Source organism: Drosophila eugracilis, unplaced genomic scaffold (assembly GCF_018153835.1).
Source record: "Drosophila eugracilis isolate 14026-0451.02 unplaced genomic scaffold, ASM1815383v1 contig_367, whole genome shotgun sequence".
NCBI lineage: Eukaryota > Metazoa > Arthropoda > Insecta > Diptera > Drosophilidae > Drosophila > Drosophila eugracilis.
The window spans coordinates 4,072,191-4,092,722 of NW_024573224.1; the positions used below are offsets into that span (position 1 = coordinate 4,072,191).

Genomic DNA, 20,532 nt, shown 5'->3' on the forward strand with positions numbered 1-20,532 from the left:
AACTTTTTGCAATCTTTCTTTAATTATGCTATTATACACTAATTTGATTTCAGGATATACCTGATAACACCAAACCTGATATAAAGTCAGTTTTGACTAAATTGAACCCCAATGTTGAAGTATCGCAAAAGTTAATAGAAAATATAGACAAAATGAATAAATTGATTGTGAAAATGAATAAAAAATTCGCGGAATATAAGAAACCCACACCTCAAGAAAGGGAAGAAGAGAGAATAAAGAGAGAGAAATGGACGATGGCGACTCTTAGAAGCAATGAGCAAAAGTGGGTGTCCTTAGACGGATGGATTAAGGATTTCACTGTGAAATATAGTGCTTTGCCAGAAAGGCTTTCTAACATACAAAAACAATTGATTGAATTGCAAAATGCAACAAGTTTTCATATGTACAAGAAAATCGGACAGAAGTATTACTATATTGAAAAAGAAAAACCTCAAAACTGGAACGAATCCCTGGCAACATGTAATAGCTTATATGGTAGCCTGATAAATCTTAAAAATGAAAAAGAGTGGACTGCCATCACTGGAAACTTGCAGGCAAATCATAGTTATTGGATGGAGGTTCCGAAGATATCTGAAACAACAGAAGAAACAGCCGCATTTATTAACTCGCAAGTCTCAGATCCCAGGAAGTTCAAAACTTTATTTGAAAACAAGGATTGTCGTATACTACATGCTCAATATAATCACACCATTACAGCTGAAATATGTTCGGTGAAGAGCTACTTTATATGCGAAGCTAAAGCTAAACTGATCCGATAACGTAATACTAGTTACATACTGTAACTTCTTATTTCTCATATACCTTCTTTTTCTAATGTAATGAACTTTTGTACTGAATAATTGTAAAAATAAAATGTTTTTAAAGTCCGTATAGAAAACTCTGAATATTGAAAAAAACAAATACTAGTAACTTAAACATAGCTTTATAGATCTTACACATGCTTGACATGTGAACTCTAGAAGTTGGCGCGATAATTTGAACTTGGAAATGCCCAGACCATTCTTTAACTTATTAAAATTTTTTCCCCGAATGAGGTTGGGTTTGGCTCACAGCGTAGTTAATGAAGCCACCATTAATAAGCTGGACCGCAAGCTGCTCTGGACTTGTCAGTCGTTTAATTGGATTAAATTTAATTACACTGCCACTTAACCCAGGCGAATGCTGCTAGGTCTCGTCCTGTCTTGGCTATGCAAATGAAGCCACGGTTAACGCTTATTACTTAATATAAACTTTGGCAGCGGCTCGACCATGACCTGACCCTATCAGCCGACTAATGAATTTTCCCGAAAGTTGCCAAGCCGAATCTGTTCCACGTTTAATGGCCACAATTATGGACCATGCTCATCCTGGTTAATAAAAGCCAAGCCCAGAGCAAATAATTATATGAAGGACTGGCAGGTTGCATTTTTGCCAAGGCTGGCACAAAACAATCTCTTAGATATATAGCAACTCGTTTATGTTAGGTTCTTTTGGTCACGTCCTGGGCATCATAGTAATTAAAGGTGAGGGACGAGGCGATGACACTTAACTGGAATTTTCCCCCATGGCCAGAAAGACAATGCATCGACATTAATAATGAACTGCAAGCAAAGGTGTTCGGACCAATAATGTCCATGGCATGTCAGCCGTCAGTCTGCATGTTAATTTCCAGCAATCTCCTTTTCCTTTTTTCTCCGATTTTCCCAATGACACTCAGGGCTACTCAGTAGCTGTCTGCCATAAACAGGAAGTTCCAGCAGGGCGGGAAATGCGGAAAAAATGCGGGAAATGCGCGACTGCGGAAGAGATTGACAAGTTTTTATTATACTCTTACTAGGGTAGGCATCTTTTAGTGCCAGAAAAACTAAGAAACCATTTTGAGCTCCAAGTTAATAAAAATTTGTTTTTAAATATGATAAGTTTAATAATATTCCAATAGTAAATATTTTGATTATTACTGATTAAGTTTCCGGGATGAATATATATACAAATATAGATTGGAATAATATATATTATAAATTCTTCTTATTGGGAAGTTTCATCCATTTACAAAGGGGATTTCAGCTTGGTGTTCGATTTTTGCTCTTGTCCTTCCATAGCTTTTTATAATTTTTATTTGTATTTTTTGCTCGCCTCATTGCGCTTCATTAATCAAAAGTAATTTTCCGCCTTTCACAGCAGTCAGCCGCTTTCTCCCCCTCCCAATTCCCCTTGATTTTACCTGGTCAATTTTACCTAGTGAAGATGGCCAACGTCAGCGGAAGAAAGCAAAAAGGAAATGGTTGGGAAGAAAAAAACAAAATGATGGCGGCCATTTTGCATTAAGCCTGAACATTTGCCGTGTGTGTGTGTGTGGGTGAGTGGGGCTAATTAACTGTTTTACATTAAGTGGCCATAAAGGCAGCCGAACGGCGGGCATTTTAGTCTATTTTAATGCGCTTCGAGTGGCCGGCGGGCGTGATCGGCTCTGACAATGAGGAACCGCTGGCCATTAGCGACCATCTCTATATTATTCGCTCCATCCGGTCTGCTCTGCCATTTTCTTAAATGATTTACGACGGCTTTAAAGGCCAAGCCATAAAAAAAGAAGCCAACTTCATCTGGCCGCTACTCGCTTCTCGGACTTTGGTGTTTTCCTTTGTGCTTAATTTAATTAAATACTTGCTCGGACTTTTGCTCTCTCTATCTCTCTGTCCCAGTCCCTCTTGGCCAAGAATGGTTAATGTGGTCAGCATAAATTGTGGCAAGCTCATTTGGCTTTAAATCATTTGCGGCCAGCTATAACGCCTTGGCCCGAATATAAACCATGAAAACTGAACATGAACTGGCAATTGGTTCCACTAATGAGAGAGAGAAGTCTGGTCTCTATAGTTTTCTCCAGAAGGTGCGGTTCGAAATTTATTGCTCCAAAAGGTGTTTCTCCACTCAGGCTTGTCATTTTCTGGTTAATATGAAAGTCAGTTACTGAAAGAAATTTGGGTTAAGTTTAGTACAATAAAAGTATTGAGGAATTGGTTCGATTTTGTAATATAATGTATTTTATTATTAAATTCTTAATTTTTACAAGGAGATATACAGATTTTACTAACTAAAATTATATTTTAATCGCAAACTCATTTTTAAAATAGTCTGTTAATATTTAATTTTTTGTATCTTACAATTAATATTTAACCATGCCTAAAAAATGTTATTAAAAATTTTAATCTATTAATTCAAAACCCAAATTATCCCACAGTGCAATCCAATCCAAAATCTATTCTGAGGTAAATCAAAAATCTGAACACAATTACAAGTTGGATTTTGTGGCTAGAGAAGTTCAGGTTTTGGATATTCGTTTTGGCTCTCCAATTTCGAAAATGCTCGAAAGTCCGCCCACAAATCACACGCCAATGACGACTAATTAGAGAGCAGAAAGCGGAGGGTGAAGAGGCGGCTCTTCAGAGTAGAGTAACAATGACTTTTCACAAAACTCCAACTATTTTCAAGCTGTGCAAAGGACTGCCCTCGTTTCAGCACTGCCACGCCCTCCCTCGCTTTTCACCGCCCTCCTCCCTGAACCGTTGACTTTGCTTTGTTCTAAGTTATAAACCCACAAGTGGCGGCAAACTTTTGCTTTACGGTGTCGCCATCTTTTTTCTAGAAGGAAAAAGGGGTGGGGCGCAACTTAAAAGAAGATTAAACCGCAGCTGCCGGGGGATTCCCCTGCTGCCATTCTAGTCAAAGGACGGGGAGAACTTTGCCTGGACAGCGGCATTTGAAATGAGAACGTTTGGCGATTTTCAGGCGACACTTGTCGAAAGTTACGCGTAATTATAACAATGTGCGGGCATCCTGGCTGAAGTGCAGAAGTTGGGCGGTTCTGCCCGGTTTGGTTTCCCGCTGAGGGACCTACTTTAGTTTATGCCTAAAATCAGATGTTGGGAGACCCCTCAAATTGGCATCGAATATGCGGGCGTCCTTTCGGCAGGATGTGAGGTGTTGGCCAAAAGATGGGAGCAGGGAAACCGCACACCAATTAACAAAAGGCAAGTGATAAGGGAAAGTTCAAAGGATTTCTGTATTTGCATATTTTACAGCTGGGAGATAGCATATATATTTATGGCTGAAGTAGCTTTAAATTTTAGAAAGATAATAATGTTATATTATTAACTATTGTCTTCTTCAAATTAAAGTTAATATACATAATATTTTTACTCAGCAATATGTAAAACTATGTTCTTTCTACTTTGGCTCACAGCTTGACTAATTTCCCAACACTCAGTCTTAATTTTTGCCATTTTATACAGTACTCGACAATTTCCTAAAGCCCATTGAAAATTCGTCTGGCTCTCAGAAACATTTAATTTAGCAAAACCCGAAAATAGGAGCAAAACTCTCCGCTGTTGCTACTTGAAAATGAAATTCTTGCGAATGAAATGAAAAAAAAAATGTAATTTTATTTCAAGTTGAAGTCCTCGTATCGCCATGGCGACAACATTAATTCGCTTTTAATATAATGAAGCCGCTTAAATGTCAAGACAATGAGACCGGAATCTGGAAACCGGGCCAGCGGCATGACCATCAATCAAAATTTCGAGACGAGGGCCCGTATGAAAAACTATAATAAAATCATTAGCCTCGTAATCCCCCAACGTTCTGGAATCAAAATAAAATCATCAGCCCGGAATGATGATGAATGGTTTGGCCTGGTCGGTAGGCCCAAGTGGCCACCAGTGGCAGAGGCATATTCTTCGTCCATGACAAAACTGGGGAATCTTTCTGCACTCCAATCTCTTTTTAATAAACACAACAAAACAGAACACACAGCACAGCCCACAGCCCAGGACAGCAACAAAGTGATTGTGTTTTGTATGCCTCAGCAGGCAACACTCAACGGCAAGTCGGAAAACAGCAGTAAAAGCTATGGCGATGGCTCAACGGCATCATTATCGGGAAAATCGTCTTGCATTGCTCTGGTCTCAGTTTGGTGTAGACTTTGAATCCATTAAAATGGTTTCTTTTAATACTCTCTATTAATTGTTTATCACTATATCTCTATATTAAAATCTATCTTTATATTAAATAATTTATATAATTACATAAAACTAAAATATGCATATGAAACATGGATCGACAATTCTATCAGATATTTGTATTTCATATACTTTTCGCTTATTGCAATTAATTTGACATATTTCAAAATGTTACAAACTATCAAATATTTGATAAAATCTAACAATTAATTGATTCAAATTACCACCTTTTTGACAAATTTTTTGAGGTGATACATAAAAATGTGCCACTTTCATAAACAGCTCTAATCCCATCAGATTATCCTCCAAAACCATTCCCAAAAGAGTATTAACTTTTTCGGTCTGCCTTATATTCATCATCTATTTTTGGGTAAGAAAAATGAAAATGTTTAACGGAAAAAATAAAATACTCACGTTTCTCCCAGGCGAACGTGATTCAATTTGTTTTGTTGGTTAGAAAACTAAAATAGCAAATGCGAGCCACCAGAAAGGAGGGAAATATAACTAAGGCCAGCATGGCCAAGGAAAGTCGAGGAAAGCAGCGAGGAAAGCACCGCAAAGCAAGGCGAAAACAGGAAAAATTATAGAACAAGCAAAAACTGTGGGCGGAAAATGGTGAGGGTTTGGGAAAGTTGGGGGCAAGGGGCTACCGTTTGGTCACTCGGTGTTTTTCGCTCGGCCATATCACAAAAACAACCGAAATAAAAAGCGAAGGAAAATGGAAAAATGTTAAAAGGCAGCTGGATGAGTCTTAAAGCCAGGATTGAGGCGATTCTGTTTTTGTCTTGGCCGCAGGCGGGGGTTCTCAAGGAGGCACTGGACTATGAATGCGAATTGCTGCAGTGCAGTCCCCACTGTTTTGCCCCGAAAAGTAGGCTACGGCAAGGAGACGTGGGCAGGTTTTCAACGTGGGGTGGCAGGTGCAGTTGAATTTATATATTTAAAACGTAAAAATACATATCTTACAACAATTTATACAAAACTGTAATCAAAATTAAGGGACATTAGAATTTTAACATTAATAAATGTTTTTATATTTCGTAGAAATAATCGTAAAGCCATTAAGAAAAAGTTCAACCCATAAATGAAGTATTAAACGGTAATCAGGGGCTGACTGTTGTTTAAAAATATTATTAGTCAGCTTTTAAGCTGTAACAAAATGATCAACAAAAACTTAATATTTCAATCTTTTAAAAAATCAACAAAATTAAACAAATAGTTTATAGCTTAATTCATAGATCTATAAATAATAATTATTAAAAATAATTTCTAATAACTGGACAACTTCCGTTACCGCCCTCGCTCTTCGGAATAAAGTTAAATATGTTGTGGCCCCAAAAAAAAAAACCCACCACCCACACGAACGCAACTAGGGAGACATATTGTACATTGTAACATGACCGGACTATTGTGCCGACTGGCCCACATGTCGAAGGTCATTTTAAATTAGTTTTACTCCAGCTCCGCTGTGTGTTTATTTTTTTTCCATCCTTCGATTCGAGTGCGGGCTTGTGTGTGTTTTTCCGCTTATCCCTTACATGGGGACATTTGGTCGATCTTTAACAATGTCTGCCTCGGGATTTGCCTCTCAATGTTGGCAGCACACTGGACTAAAATAGTCATACGCCCCGTGGTCCCGACGCTGCCGTTATGACAATTACGTTAGACATTTGCGTCACGTAAGTGAGCAGCGCCATCGAGGAAATCCCAGACTCATGCCGACTGGGCCAAAACAGAAACGCTGGCTCATCCTGTGAATCTCCTGGCCATGTCATTGTATGTGTGTATTTATGTTATTCGTTGTGCTGTGTGTATGAGTGTTTACCGAGCCACGTGTAACAGCAGTCGACATAATCAACAACTTCATTCGGCGAAAATGGCTGCCAATATTCCTGGTTGATCCGATAGCTGATGGGTGGCTCCTCCAATTGTTGACAACTTGTGCCTGTCACCCGACTCCTCAAGCACGTAACCCAAAAAAAGTAATAATAAAATAACATTGGCACGAGGTGCGTGCCATTTTTTTTTGGAGCACCTGTCAGGAGGTTGCTAGAATAGGAAAATTAGAAAAGTTATTTTTTAGAATGGCTTAGCATTGCTGCTATTCAAAACAATTTCTAGTTGTTTGCCTTCACAAAAACCCAATTAATTTGGGTTAAATTAGTTTTTACTGGTCAAATATTATATCTGTTTGGCTTAATACAGCTTTAATCACGTTGCTCTCATTAACAAAGACGGATTTTCACCCTGGTCCATGGGGTTCTTCATTATCTGCTGGTCATTGTATCTCTTCGCAAATCCTTCATAAATTCGCAGCAAATTCACTTTGTGTCCTGTGCAGGGTAAGCGTCGTTGTTCACTACAGGTGACATCGCTCTGCGCCCTGTCAAAATCAGCATCAGGAGCAGGGGGCAGAAGGGCAGCGGCAGGACAACGTCTGCAATGTTTCTTTATTGGAATTGTCGTAAAAGTCGATAACAGAGCCTGAAGCCTGGAGGCTGGAGACTGGGTGTACAGTCAGTGCGTGTGGGTGAACTGGGCTGGGATTCAGGTCACAAGCAATTTAATGTCAATTTTGGTATTAAACGTGCTGGCTGCCAATTCACCTGCCGTTTCCGCCTGCTAGCCCTCCCCTCCTGACTCCGTGTCTCCGTATTCCTTCCTTCTGTCTGACTGTCATTCGCAAGCTGGACTTGGCCTGCTTTCACTGTTTGCAAAGGCTGCCACACGCACTCAGAGCGACAACAATATTGAGAACGAGGTTTCGAATTTGGATATGCCCTGTACTGGCTAACTGACATGTTAAACATTTCATTTTAGATTGAAATTACCAATAAATCTTTATTCCAGCTAAATGAATAATTATTTTTCAGTAAAATTATTATAAATATATCTTTAAATGGTTACATAAACCACACATAAACTTATATGCCCTTTCAATAATATTCAAAGGGTAATACAACAGCAGCGTTGGAGGATATGCTACTGAGGTCCTTCAATAACTTTGGCAAACGAATGTTGACAGACCACTGGCATTCGATTAAATCTAATTAATTTCGCAGCACAGCGCCACGATTTGCGTATCGGTTTGTCGTCTATTCGCATGTGCAATCTAATAGCATTTGGATTTGTTTGTTTGCCATTAATTGGTTGACCAGCACAAAAATATTTCTGATTATTTGGCCAACATGGATGGATACTGTCAGCAATTATAATACTTAATTAAATAACATTATGGCGAATAGATGTTTTTCTATAATTGCATTACAGTTAGAAAATAATAAACAAATTGAAAATGTGTATTCAATAAATTATATCAACGAATTACTATTTCCATTATTTTCATAAACTAGAATAATTAAATGTTTGATTAGTATTTTTAAAATATATTTTGATTATGTTCTTCAATATTAATATCGAAAGCTATGAAAAATTATTTTCATATAAAGTATTTTACTCATTTAATGCAGATCTGCGATTTATCTGTCATCGCCATTGCATATCGTGTCACGCACACTAGTTAACAAGTTAACAAAATGGCGGCCACACTCGCTGACACACACACTGATTCGCATACCCACACACACAAAGTGCAATCTGCTGCCAACCGCAATATGAACTTTTTTGCTTTCCATTTGCTTTTGCTTTCCCTTTGCTTTTGCTTGAAGTAATGTTAAAAGCGAAAAGAAATCCTGCCCGCTGCGCTTCGAACTGAAACCGTCGACATCTGGCGCTGGCGTTTCAAAAATGGCGTTGAAAATTTGCAAACAAGCCGAAAGACGCACAGAAATTATATTACATTAAGTTGTGGTCGTTGAGAGGACATTACATAAAATAAAAATTGTATAAATTAAATATATAATAATTAAGGGAGACTACTAAACTCTCTAAGCATATACTTATGTATACTTATACTTAGGTATATTGAAAGATATTAATGCAATTTTAAAATTAAAAAGAAGGAAAGGAATCCTGAAAACAGAAATGTTATATCTTACCTAAATTTAATTTTTATAAATGACCCCTTTTTCCTGAGACCTTAAAAAAGTATTGAAAATCATAAATTAATTTCTATACCTAACTTTTTTCTTTCTCTCACACATTATCTCGTTTTTTCCATTCGTTATAATAACTTTTTTCCATGGCAATGGAGCATCAATTTTCATGTTCCCTGCAGCGAACGGCAACCTTTGCGCGAAAGTAATTTTACCCTGCACAAGGTCAGGGAAGGAAATCGCACAACTTTTTCCAGGGCAGCATGTAAAAAAGTGAAATTTAAGCCACACACGCAGAGCAGAAGACAGACGACAGTTTTGCGCCAAGGCCAAAGGACTCGGGATTCGAGTGTGTGCCACATGCACTGACAAACCAACACTCACACCCACACAGCTGACGCCATTTTGTAGCCATTTTATCATGGCAAACAAAAGCGGCTTACAGCCTCCCGTTGTCCTTCTGTTCTCTCCTGTTATTTTTGTTTTTCGTTTTTTTTTTTGGCTTATTTCGACTTGAAGTTGATGAATTTCACTCACGCTCAACGACCGTCTGCAAAGTTATTTCAACTTGTAATTTTCGAGGGGCTTGAGTTGAGGTAACATGAAAATCCAGGAGTTCGTCACTTGATTAGCCGCATGGCAATTAGGCAAATTGCCAGGCTGCATTTTAAACTCCCACATGCTTATCGCTGCCTTTGATTAGGCTGCACCCCCACCGAAAAGGTGGCAACAGAGGGCTCTCAGGCGTAATTACATTAACAATTCCGAAAACATGCCCCCCGAAAAAGCCCGAGTCGTCGGCCAATGTCACTCACTGCTGGGCATTCAATGTGGCACGAAACGTATCCATTATTCAGTACGTGGTGCAAACAACTCGACCGACAAGCCAACATCGTACCTACTGCGTGTAAGACGACGCACTGGCTACAGAGTTCTGCCACCTTCTTGCACCAAAACCCAAACTGCCCCGTCCCATCCCATTGCAGTACCGCCCACATTCCATGGCATACGCACAGCATATTTGGCTTGTGAACTTGCCTACTAACCTTGTGTGCATGTGCCATGCAATTGGCCCCAGGATAACCAAGCAATAATAACAACAACGGTCAACATCCTCAACAACAACAACTACGGCTGCCACTGCAAGGATGTGCAAACATGGCGAGGTCCCTTCGCCTGCAATGAAATCGTTGGATTGGCCAATGGAGTTGGCCCGTAATTAAAGTTCCCTCCAGTTGCCACTCTTGATAAACGAATAGCGACAGGTACAGTCACTGCAAAAGCACTCAGTTTGAGATCATTAGTAAAAAGTTGTTTTAGCGAAGGAAATATCCCTGAAAATTAATAAAAATACCTCCTTTAAAAGTGAATAAGACAAACGGTTTTCTTATATTTTTACCTACCTTGCTTTGGAAAATCTCAATTACTTTGTAAGAAATTTAAAACCCAATCCCTCCGAAAGCTTAGTAATCGTTGCCATAGAAATCGCGAACTTGACTTACATAAAAGAAACCGTTTTCGACGTCAATTTCACATTTCGTGCGAACATGAAATGCAATTGCATTTTCAGTTTCCCTTTGACAAAAGACACAAGCCCAAGAGGCAGGCGAAAAAAAGCCAAGAGCGAAAGATATTGTTCACCAAAGTTATCGTTGGCTGCGCATCGCTAACAAAGTACAGTGAGGCGGCGGCGTGACCAATGACAGCCATGTTTCCTGCATCAGGAGTTGCACAAAGTTGTCGCTCAGATGCATTCCAGCCCCACCATTCTCAACCCTCCGTATCTTCCATCCCCATTCATATCCACGGCCACATCTCTTGGAGCCACACACAATTCTGGCCACGTTTCCTCGTTCTATTTCTTTTGCCCAACTGCCGAGGCTCATTGGCTTTTGAATAACACGTAGAGAAAAATATCTAAAAAAATCTAAATTTTAAATATAGCTTCATAAAGATAATGCTTTAAGGTGTCTGTATCTTTAAACTATAAAAAATTAATTATCAAAAACGTTAACGAAGTATTTTCATTACAAAAAACTATAAATCAGCCCTAAATCTCTACAAATTTTCAGCCATTTAATATTTACAGACGGCTTTACATGATTTAATAGATTGTTAAAATATTCTTTTAGTTTCTTCTCGGAATTTACAAAGTTTAGAGCGTTCAAATGACAATTTCTCCCTATATTTTCCTCTCTGCACGACTTTATGTGAGGGGTTTTTGTTTGGTGGCCGCCTGCGGCTGGCAAAACGACAAAATGTATGCTATGTTCCGGCTGAATTGCAGATTTTCGTCCTCCGGCCCTCTTCGCCCCTCACGCACACACACACACGTTGAGTCGCTTATACCCTCAGCCTTTATGTGCAAAAAAGGGGGGGGCAGTGGGGAATCTCCGTTCTCGTAGATCTCACTTTGTTTGGAAAGGAAGGGAGCTGCGGGGCGCCCAGGAACAGTGTTTTGCCATTTGGTCGCATATTGCTAATGGAAAGGAGCTATACACCTATACACCACCTGCCAGCATTGACTGCTGGGATTATCCGAGCCGTATTCCCGACATACTTTCGGGATCATATCTAAATTGAAAAAGTTATCGGCGGTGCGCCGTGTGTCAAATGCGTGGCTGTCGCCTTTTATTTACATTTTATTTTCATGGCAAACGTGAGTCAAACGGGATAATCGATTCAAATCGATGCGGTAGCCGAAATCCGCTCACAATGCGTCGACATTTCGCTGACAGCCTGCTGTCCGGCAAGCAATAAACAAAATAAATGTTGCCTGCTTCCAGGCGCGCTACATAAATTATAACATTAAAGACACCCCGAAAGGCATAAAAATCTTATTTATTTGCCGAAAATCGCTGCGTTGGTCTTTTCCCATCTCCCCAACCGATAATTCCTGGCAATAAATTAGGTAAACAAAAAGTTGGAGCCTGTTAAATATGGGGGCTTGGCTGAATATAACCAGGAGGAGATTAAATTAAAACTAGACAGGCGATTATCTAGCCAGCCCAAAAACCAATGACTATTCAATCTGTTTCGGTAGTAGGTGCCTCAAACTTCGACCCGTTGTAGTGTCCGGACGTAGCTCATTACGTATTGATGCCCTCTCATGTGAAATAATTGCCGTAGTTGTCCATTAGCATTTAATAATTCATGGCTACGTGTCCATCTGCGTGTCAATACGTGTGTGTATGTGTGTGTGTGCTTGTGTAACTGTATGCTTGTGAGCCAGCAAAAGTCAAAATTGTGTTGGGCGTCGAGGCTATTAAGTTGAGGCAATCAGGCACAATTTGTAAACCCGATTTGCCTCACGATATTGCCTTGTTCGTCTGATGTTCGATGCGGCTATCATCATGGCAATGATAATTCAGATGAGCTAATCACATGCAGTTGATTGATAATCGTAGCCAGTTGATTTATAATCTTCAGAACACAATGCTGATACAGTTTCGTGCTTCTTTGGATTAGCAATATATCTGCAATATTAAGATTACTGAAAACACAAATTAATTTAACACACATTTTCCATGTTTTAAAATTCCATTTTATTTTTCTGAATAAACTTTAATTTACAATATTCTTTATTAATTTGTTTTATTTACTATCATTAATTTCTTTATTCAACTTTTCACAGATACCAATTAGAGTTAGCTAATATTTTGTTTTGTTTTTTTTTTTATAAAAAGCATTAAAGCAAAAATATTTTTCATGCCTAAATTAAAATACATTTCACAGGAACCAAAAATTGCCAATACACGTAAAGTTGTTTTATTGTGTAAAAATTTGTAAATAAATTAAAATATTTGAAAGCTTGTTTACACACTAAATAAATGAGAAGAATATTAAACTTACTACAAATAAGATGATTTAATGATAGGTTTAATGCTTTTAAACTGATCACAGCAAATTGTTTTGAATACCCAAGAAGGAAAAAACAGAGCGAAGCAAAAAGGTTAAACATTCTAAAATTCTTTTTCTTAATTTCTTTTGTAAATTTTCTCTAAACGTTTTTAGTTTTTTTTTTTTTTTAGTTTTATTTTCTATGTATTTACAGAGAGCTTTTTTTTCAAATATTTTGCTAAAAAGTAATCCAACTTGGTGCTAAAAACTTTACTTTCAAGATAATAACTTCTTTTTTTGTTTATTAATTTAAAGTTAACAAAAAATATATATTATAGCTAGTCACAATAATTGTTAGGTCTATAAACAGTTTCAGTTAAGCTATTATCTCTATTTTTCGATTTCACAAAATGTTTCTTTTGGTACCAAAACTTCAACGAAATGTCTTAACTTTTTACAATTGATTTCATGGACGTGAAACGAAAGTTGGACTTTTGGCTCTGAATCCCGGCTCGTTCCATCTCTGAGTTCTTCTGGGCTTGTGTGTGTTCGTGTGTGTGTCTTGTTTGTGTATTGGTGTGGATAGGATATGCATTGATGTATGTGTTTGTGTGTGTCTGGGTGCCACGCTAGTTGATGTCAAAACGTTGCGCCTAGAAAAGTTTGCGTTGTTATTAGTTTATGGGCGTGTGAGTGAGTGTGTGTGTTCTACGATATGCCAGTGTATATATGTATGTGTTGGTGTGTGTTTAGTGTTGTTACATTTAAATTAAATTTTAAACTAGGCAACAAATTGAATTTGTTGAGTATTTTCATTTTCCCCCATGCTGATGCTGTCGTTCTTGTCTTTTCTATTTTCTTTTTGGCATTCTTCTTCTTTTCTCTTACGGCTAAATGAAAGTTTCATTTTCCCAGCATTTCTCTTCCAATGAACTTTCACTTTCTTAGTTGAGTTTGTTTTTTGGTGCCTTGGTCCAAAAAGGAATTACTAGTAGGAGATGCTTTTTTGTAGATGTTCTCGGTCTACCGGCCAGTATTTGCTGGATATGCATTTGATCCTTGGATCTCTGACGTTCCCTTAAACACAGTTGGTGCCGCTTTCAACAAGAGGGCTTATGCACTAAGAAGGAGTTAAGGAAAAGAGATTATAATATTAGTTAAAGTTTAAGTGCAAATTGCTTAAAATAAAATACAACTTAGATAAACAAGATGTCAAAAATTCTTAAATAATAATCAAAGCTGTAAATATAAATTCAAAACAATTTCAATCCCAATTTCAGCAACAAAAAGTTCGCTTCAATCACAACTTTTTCGTTTAAATGTTTCACCAAATGATAATCACAGCTAAATAGCAATAAAAAAGAGATTTGCCAACAACACTTTTCCGCAGAAAGGATATTTAATTATAAACCTTAATGAAAACAGGCGACCGCTAAGCTTGTGGCCTGAATTTGCAGCAAGCGAAATTGGTTGCTTATATGCAAATTATGATGTTATTTATTGGTTGCCATGGCAGGCCAACAGAAAATCTCTCGCTTAATGCCGTTTTGTTAAATTTTGCGTAATTATTGTTATGCATTGTTGTCGGCTTCCGCTTGGAATTGTCTTATTTTTTATGTATTAATTAACCACTTTAATTAAAACTGCCAACAAAGCAGCTGCAATAAAAAAGTGTCAAGGTAAAATAAAAAAAAAAAAACAGCACTAATTTAATTGATATATATTTTTAGTAAAATGTCCTGGCAAGGCGAGAAACTTTATGTTTTAGAGTTGGGCGGCTGTCGGGCAGATGTGGGACATTTTGACGCTCCAGTGACGCCATTTAATTGGCATTTTAGTTAATTGGCCAATTGATATGCACATTTTGATTGCATTTGCAGCTCTGCAATTAGCGAGACCCACGGGCTGCCAATTCAAAGAGCCACGCATTTCGAAAAAAAGGGGTAAACACGCAGAATGCTCAAATCGACGGTAAATTAAATTAAATTAAAGAGCAATAAAATGATAATTAAATTGTGCACACAAAACAACAACAATAATTGTGTAATATAATATGCCAATAATGTTCTAATATGGATTTTGTAACCACAACTTACCGTTTTTAATATCTAAATTGGTACCGTGGTTTCGTTCGCTCGCGGCATTTGTTAAATTAAATATATTTTTGGACAAAAGAGAGGATTCAAAACTTGAAAACTTTCTACTTTCACAACAATTTCATGACTTACAGAACTAGTCTTATCTTTGAATCATGTTAGCCCTAGTTACAACTATGATACGAGCTCTTAACCATCTATGTACAACACTAACTTAGCTAACACCCTAGCCAGAACACACACCCTAGAATCTGACATAGCTAAAGTCGTTAGGGTTAGTGCTCATCGGTGGGGCCGACCCGCTTACCTCCTCCTCCATGGCAGTGGAGTACATGTGCGGCGTTCCGTTCTTCTCCAGACTGAAGTGATCCTCCGTGGTCTTGTGGTAGACGGGATTCTCAAAGTTCATTGAGTTCACGGCCCGCGTGCAACGTCGGTATGTGACAATGATTACCTGTTACATATATATATTTTTGTTTAATATTTATTAATTTAAAATCTAAAAAATACTTACGCAAGCTATGAGAGCTGTGCTTGTTAAACTGACTATCACTATCAAGGCTATAAGGCCGTAATCCTTTTCTTGATTTTCTGCAGATTTATCTGACGGGTTGGATGCGTCTGTGCTGTTGCTGCGGGTCTTTTCTTCAACTATTTAGGAAGAAAATTACAAAATTTGAAAAAATTAGAATATTTAAGCTAAATGACAAACTAAAATCCAAGCATTTTTGATGAAGAATGAAGTTACACCAGAAGTTATTAGTCCTTCTACCCATTTTAGTTTTTATTAAATTAAGTTCCATGAGTCTTTTAGAGATAATTTTCCAAAATCAATTTAAACCATTTCCACCAATTTCTATATTAATCAAATTTAAGCTTAAAAATTAAACCTTCTGTGTAATTTTCATAAATTCCAATATCAAAGGCAAAGCCTGCAAAATATTAATAAAATATGCCTGCCGGAGCTCTCTTCAGCGTTTTCCCATAATTTCATAATTCCTATGGCCAAATATAATTAAAATGTTGTCTTTCTGGAAGCTTGGCAATGGGGGAAAAAAATAGAAAAGACGTCTACGACGAGGACGACGACGACTACATCCCGTGGCGAATATTTCCGCTTTTGGGGTTTCCCTGGTTTTGCTGTCAGCTTCTGTGTGCGCTTTTATTCGGTGCCTTTTGCTGTTGTCCTGGCAGGAAGTTGTAGGATTTTTCCGCTGTCATCATAATTCGTTTTCATATTTTTCCGTTTAGAATTTGTTCAACAGCAGAAAAAAGCGCACAAAGTTAACGCACAGGAGGCGCGCGTTCGTCTGGCAAAAGTATATGCCTCGCGAGTCCTTTAGATTCACCCATTCCCACACTCCACACTTCAAAATAATTCCCACTCCACTTTCATCCAGATGTTGCTATTAATTTTTGCCCTACGAGTGGTCACAAAAAGGGGGAGGAGGAGTTTTTGATTTCCTCCAGATCATGTGGCAGGGAATTATCATTAAAAGTTGATAGCGGCAACAGCTGTGCGGCATCGATTCGGTTGGATTTTTTCGACGTAGGCGCGTTAAGATGCTGCAAATTTATTTTGGCGGCATTAACAGACAGTCAAATGCCGGGGCAAACATCTGAAAAGTTGCACGTTCTTCTGGCATATTAATTGCAGGCTTTTCCTTTTTCGGTTTAAGTGTGTGGTTGTTTATTTTTTTTCGAGGCGAAGGATTCGGGAAATTGCCACCAGCTGTTGCTTTGTAATTTTTACAAAACTTTTTCTAGGCAGCTAAATAATGAACTTTGGCTATCATTTCAAGTTAAGCTTAAAAAAATACTATAAATATTTATGAAAGAGCTTTATACATGAATTAGCTTAGAGATAATCATGATTTGCTAGAATTTACTCAGACATTTCTATTCCTCTTGTTATAATTTCTATTTATGTTTTGCAATACTTTATTTAAAATGCTTGATGCTGAAAATACATAGCTAAAAACTAGAAATTCTTTACAGTTTTGACCCATTTTGAAGAGATTAATTTATTTGAATTTGCTTTTGCTCTTCGGCATGTGGCACTTCACTACCTACTGGCTGTATGCTTGCCTATAAATGTCATATATTATTGCGCACTTCTAATCTATACAAAATGCAATTTCCGTGCTACTAACACACACACAACCAAACACACACACATACAGCAAAAAACATTCAGACATATAACAGAGAGTTATGCCTCATCGCCCATTTGTATAATCCTGCACATGTGCTCTCATATTTATTTCGAAACTCCAACTCAGGATAAAGCATAGCATAGCAGGTGCCCGGATCTGCCCCTCTCCACCTTTGCTACCCCCTGCCAACGGAAGTGCCATAAAAAGTACGACAAAATGGCTGCCGTGCCACAAATTTCCTTCCCAAATGAAATAAAAACGCATAAAATATGTTCCGTCACCTGTTTTGGGGTTTTTCGTCGAGAAGATGTAAACAGATTAGATAAAGCGTAAAAAAAGTTTAAAAGTTTTAGCAAAAACGTAAGGAAAAAATGATGTGGCAAATGCAAATAAACAAAATGGCGGCTTTGCTGCCAAGTTTCTAATATTGTTGACCTCCATTGTAGTTGCTGTTGTTGGTATTGTCTTCACATTGGAGGCAATATGCAGTAAAGTTAGAGGCGGACAATAACAATTGCCGGAGTGACCGAAGTGCAGGCAAATGAAAGTCATAAAATGCTGCAAGGAGCAGCGGCAGCTGTTCACCCAGTTTTCCCCGCCTTTTCCTCGCTTCTCTACCCTAAGCCCCATTTTATGTGGTTGGCTATTAAAAACGCAGTCGTTACTTCGACGGCTCAAAGCTTATGGTTACGGGAGGGGTCTGTCCATCTGGATTTGGCCCCGCCATTTCGCTGCCCTCTGTGACTGTATGTGTGTCTCTCCCGTCTTTTCTCTCTCTCTCTCGGGGTATTTGCGAAACTTTGCCTGCGCTTAATTAAGCAATTTGAAGTGGGCAAAGATGGCCATAGAAAAAGTAGCACAAACCGCTAATTGAAATTGCAGTTATGCTGGGCTGGACCATCTAATTGAAATAGTCCCTAACTAGTTTATAGTTATTTACTGACCCGTACCCGCGCCTCTGCAAACTTCGTCCTCGTCTGTTCTGTCCTGGCACTTTGCTTAAGTCCTCGTTGTCGTCATTCTTTGGCCCGCAAATGTGTTGCAGCTTTTTCTTCTACAATCCTCGACCTTCGACCCCTCTCCGGCCTTGGTCTGCCAACTACGCCGCCACTATGACTTCTTTAAATTGGCGTAATTAGGCGCAATTGTGTGGGCTTCTAGCTAAGCTCTTCCAGGAAACTTGATTTCATCCCCGTAGGCATGACAACGTTTTAAAGCTCCCGGAAGTTTGCCCACTTTTCACTTCTAAGCCGGCAGGACAACGAAAGAGGATAACGACTGGCAATGGCTGAGACTTAAAAAAAAAAAGAGGAAAGTCTCAGAAAGTATGGGATTTATTTTACATCTTGTGTAGGTTGCTAATTTGCTACTCTAATTGCATATTATCAGGAGTTCTTTTCTAAGCGTTTTAAATAATTTCAAGGAATTTATTGCATTGAAAAATTTTTCCACTGAAAAGGAATTCTTTCTTTTAGATATTGTCTGCAAATTTTCAGACTGAGCCCAATGCTCATCAAATAAAAAATGTGTAAAGGCAACGCGTTTTTCTTCTCGTTAACAATTCAAGTTCGTTTTTTTTTTTTGTTGCCCAAGGAACCAAATAAAATACCCTTTATTGGCCTTATTTATTCCATGAAAAAAAGCCGTCACGAATTCGGTTGCCACAGCAAAATATCTTTCTTGTTTTTAATATTCGAGGGCTGCTGAATTTGGCATTCCCATTGATCAAAGTGCGTTGGCTAAATGTGTGGGTTTATTAAAAATAATGATATGGCATTTAGGCGAGGCACCCAAAATTTCTAATTTAAATCAATAGTAACAACATTGAACACAGAAGACACATACATAGACATCGAAATGGGCTTCGTGGTTGAACATATTTTTAGGGATAAACTGATGGCTAGATGGGCTGTAATTCACTTTTGCTACACCATGGCCAAAGCAAATATTTCGCCACCCAAAAACGTCGACAGTTCGAGGTGTTGACAGTGCCAATTTGCTGGAGAGGATCATGACGATGATGATGATAGCACCGGCTATGACGAATTTCTGGTTAAACTATTTGCCATGCCCCATATCACTCCGCATGTATTGGTGTTTCTGTTGCTGTTGCTTATGTACAATTTAATTTCATGGCGATTTGTTGACGACTGCCGCTGAAATGTTCCTGCTGCCGTTGTGGTTGTCAGTCGTTCATCATTCCGTTCCCATCCGAATCCATGTCACTCTGTCACAGAGCAGTTCGCAAATTGCACGGAGAGAAATTCACCCGGGCTTCGGGATACTGGGACTTTGTAGTCCGCAGTCCGTGGTTCCGTACCCAGGCAAAGTGCTGGATCTGGGAATCTGGGTGGGTCCTGTTGCCATTAAACATGTCACCAATGCTTCCCTTTTGTGGTTTTTGCACTGTGTGTGTGAACCCGATATTTATGTTTTACGCTCCGCATTTTGCATGAGTATTTGGGCCAAAGTTCGTGTGTACTTGTGTGTGTGTTTTGGCGTGTGCATTTTGAGTGATTACGTCGATATCATTGATGTTGATTTATGATGATGACGATGATGGCCTATATATGTACGCGTAAATGTTTCTCAAGAAATTGTCAGACGAAATTAAAACGTCGTGAAAAGCAGGTGTGAAAGATGCTCTCAAGGACATAAATATGAGACAGATACAAAGCTAAGAAAGAAAAGTTCAATGAAAATTAGAGATGATTTGCAATCCCAACTTAACCCTAGACAACCACCACCATAAGTTTGTAGTAGAAAAGTGTCGCATACCCGGCGCTTCACTGTGCGCATCTTGAGGTAGTCTTGTGGTTGAGATGGACGACTGGTCAGTTGTCCGATGGATCGGTGCAGTGGGCTGCACTCTTGGGAGGCGCACTACAAACAAAGGGTAATTTTATAGATATAATGAAATCCGAAAAGGTGAAAATGCAATCCAATGAAAAGCGCAGTGCAGTGGGCCACTTAAAAGGCCGCAACCGCAACAGGCAGTCAGGCTCTGTATACTGTATCTCCACGCTTGTGGGTTATCCAGCCGTTGGTCAGATGAACCGCAAAACGCCATCGTGGCCATTGAAACTGACCGGTTCAAATGCAATTACGAAATCTCCCCGTAAAATTCCCCCAAAGAGAACAAAGTGAAATCTACTTACGATCTTCGACACACATGAGGCCATCGGGCATCAGTTTCAGGCCCGTTGGACAGGCGCAGGATATGCGTGGACTCCGTTCGTTAATCCTGGGGGCTGGCAGGCACAGATGCGAGCAGTGGCCATTCACCGACTGACAGTGGTTGACACCGTCTGGTTGGCGATACGGATGGTAAACGTGCACAACCATGGGGTGTTCCAACTGAAAGCAGAAATCGTGGGAATTAGCGGAGTCTTGCTATGACCAGCTGAATTATCAAATTAATATTCTGAGTTTG

At 38.8% G+C, this 20,532-nt stretch overlaps 1 protein-coding gene across 9 annotated transcripts in view; it reads right to left on the bottom strand.

Moving 5' to 3' along the window:
- Positions 1–12,752: 12,752 nt before the first annotated feature.
- Positions 12,753–20,532, bottom strand: part of LOC108113580 (low-density lipoprotein receptor) — a 33,746-nt gene continuing 25,966 nt past the window's right edge. For 5 of the 9 annotated variants that reach the window (XM_017224202.2, XM_017224201.2, XM_017224203.2 and 2 more), the window contains 5 exons: positions 20,258–20,456; positions 19,878–19,982; positions 15,458–15,594; positions 15,251–15,397; positions 12,753–13,967 (listed from right to left, as the gene is read on the bottom strand). In XM_017224202.2, the coding sequence (XP_017079691.2) occupies positions 13,926–13,967; positions 15,251–15,397; positions 15,458–15,594; positions 19,878–19,982; positions 20,258–20,456 (630 nt within the window). In that variant the 3' untranslated portion in view covers positions 12,753–13,925. Of the gene's footprint in view, positions 13,968–14,943; positions 15,398–15,457; positions 15,595–19,877; positions 19,983–20,257; positions 20,457–20,532 lie in introns of all 9 variants that reach the window. The other 4 variants (XM_017224204.2, XM_017224205.2, XM_017224208.2 and 1 more) reach the window with 2 other exon arrangements.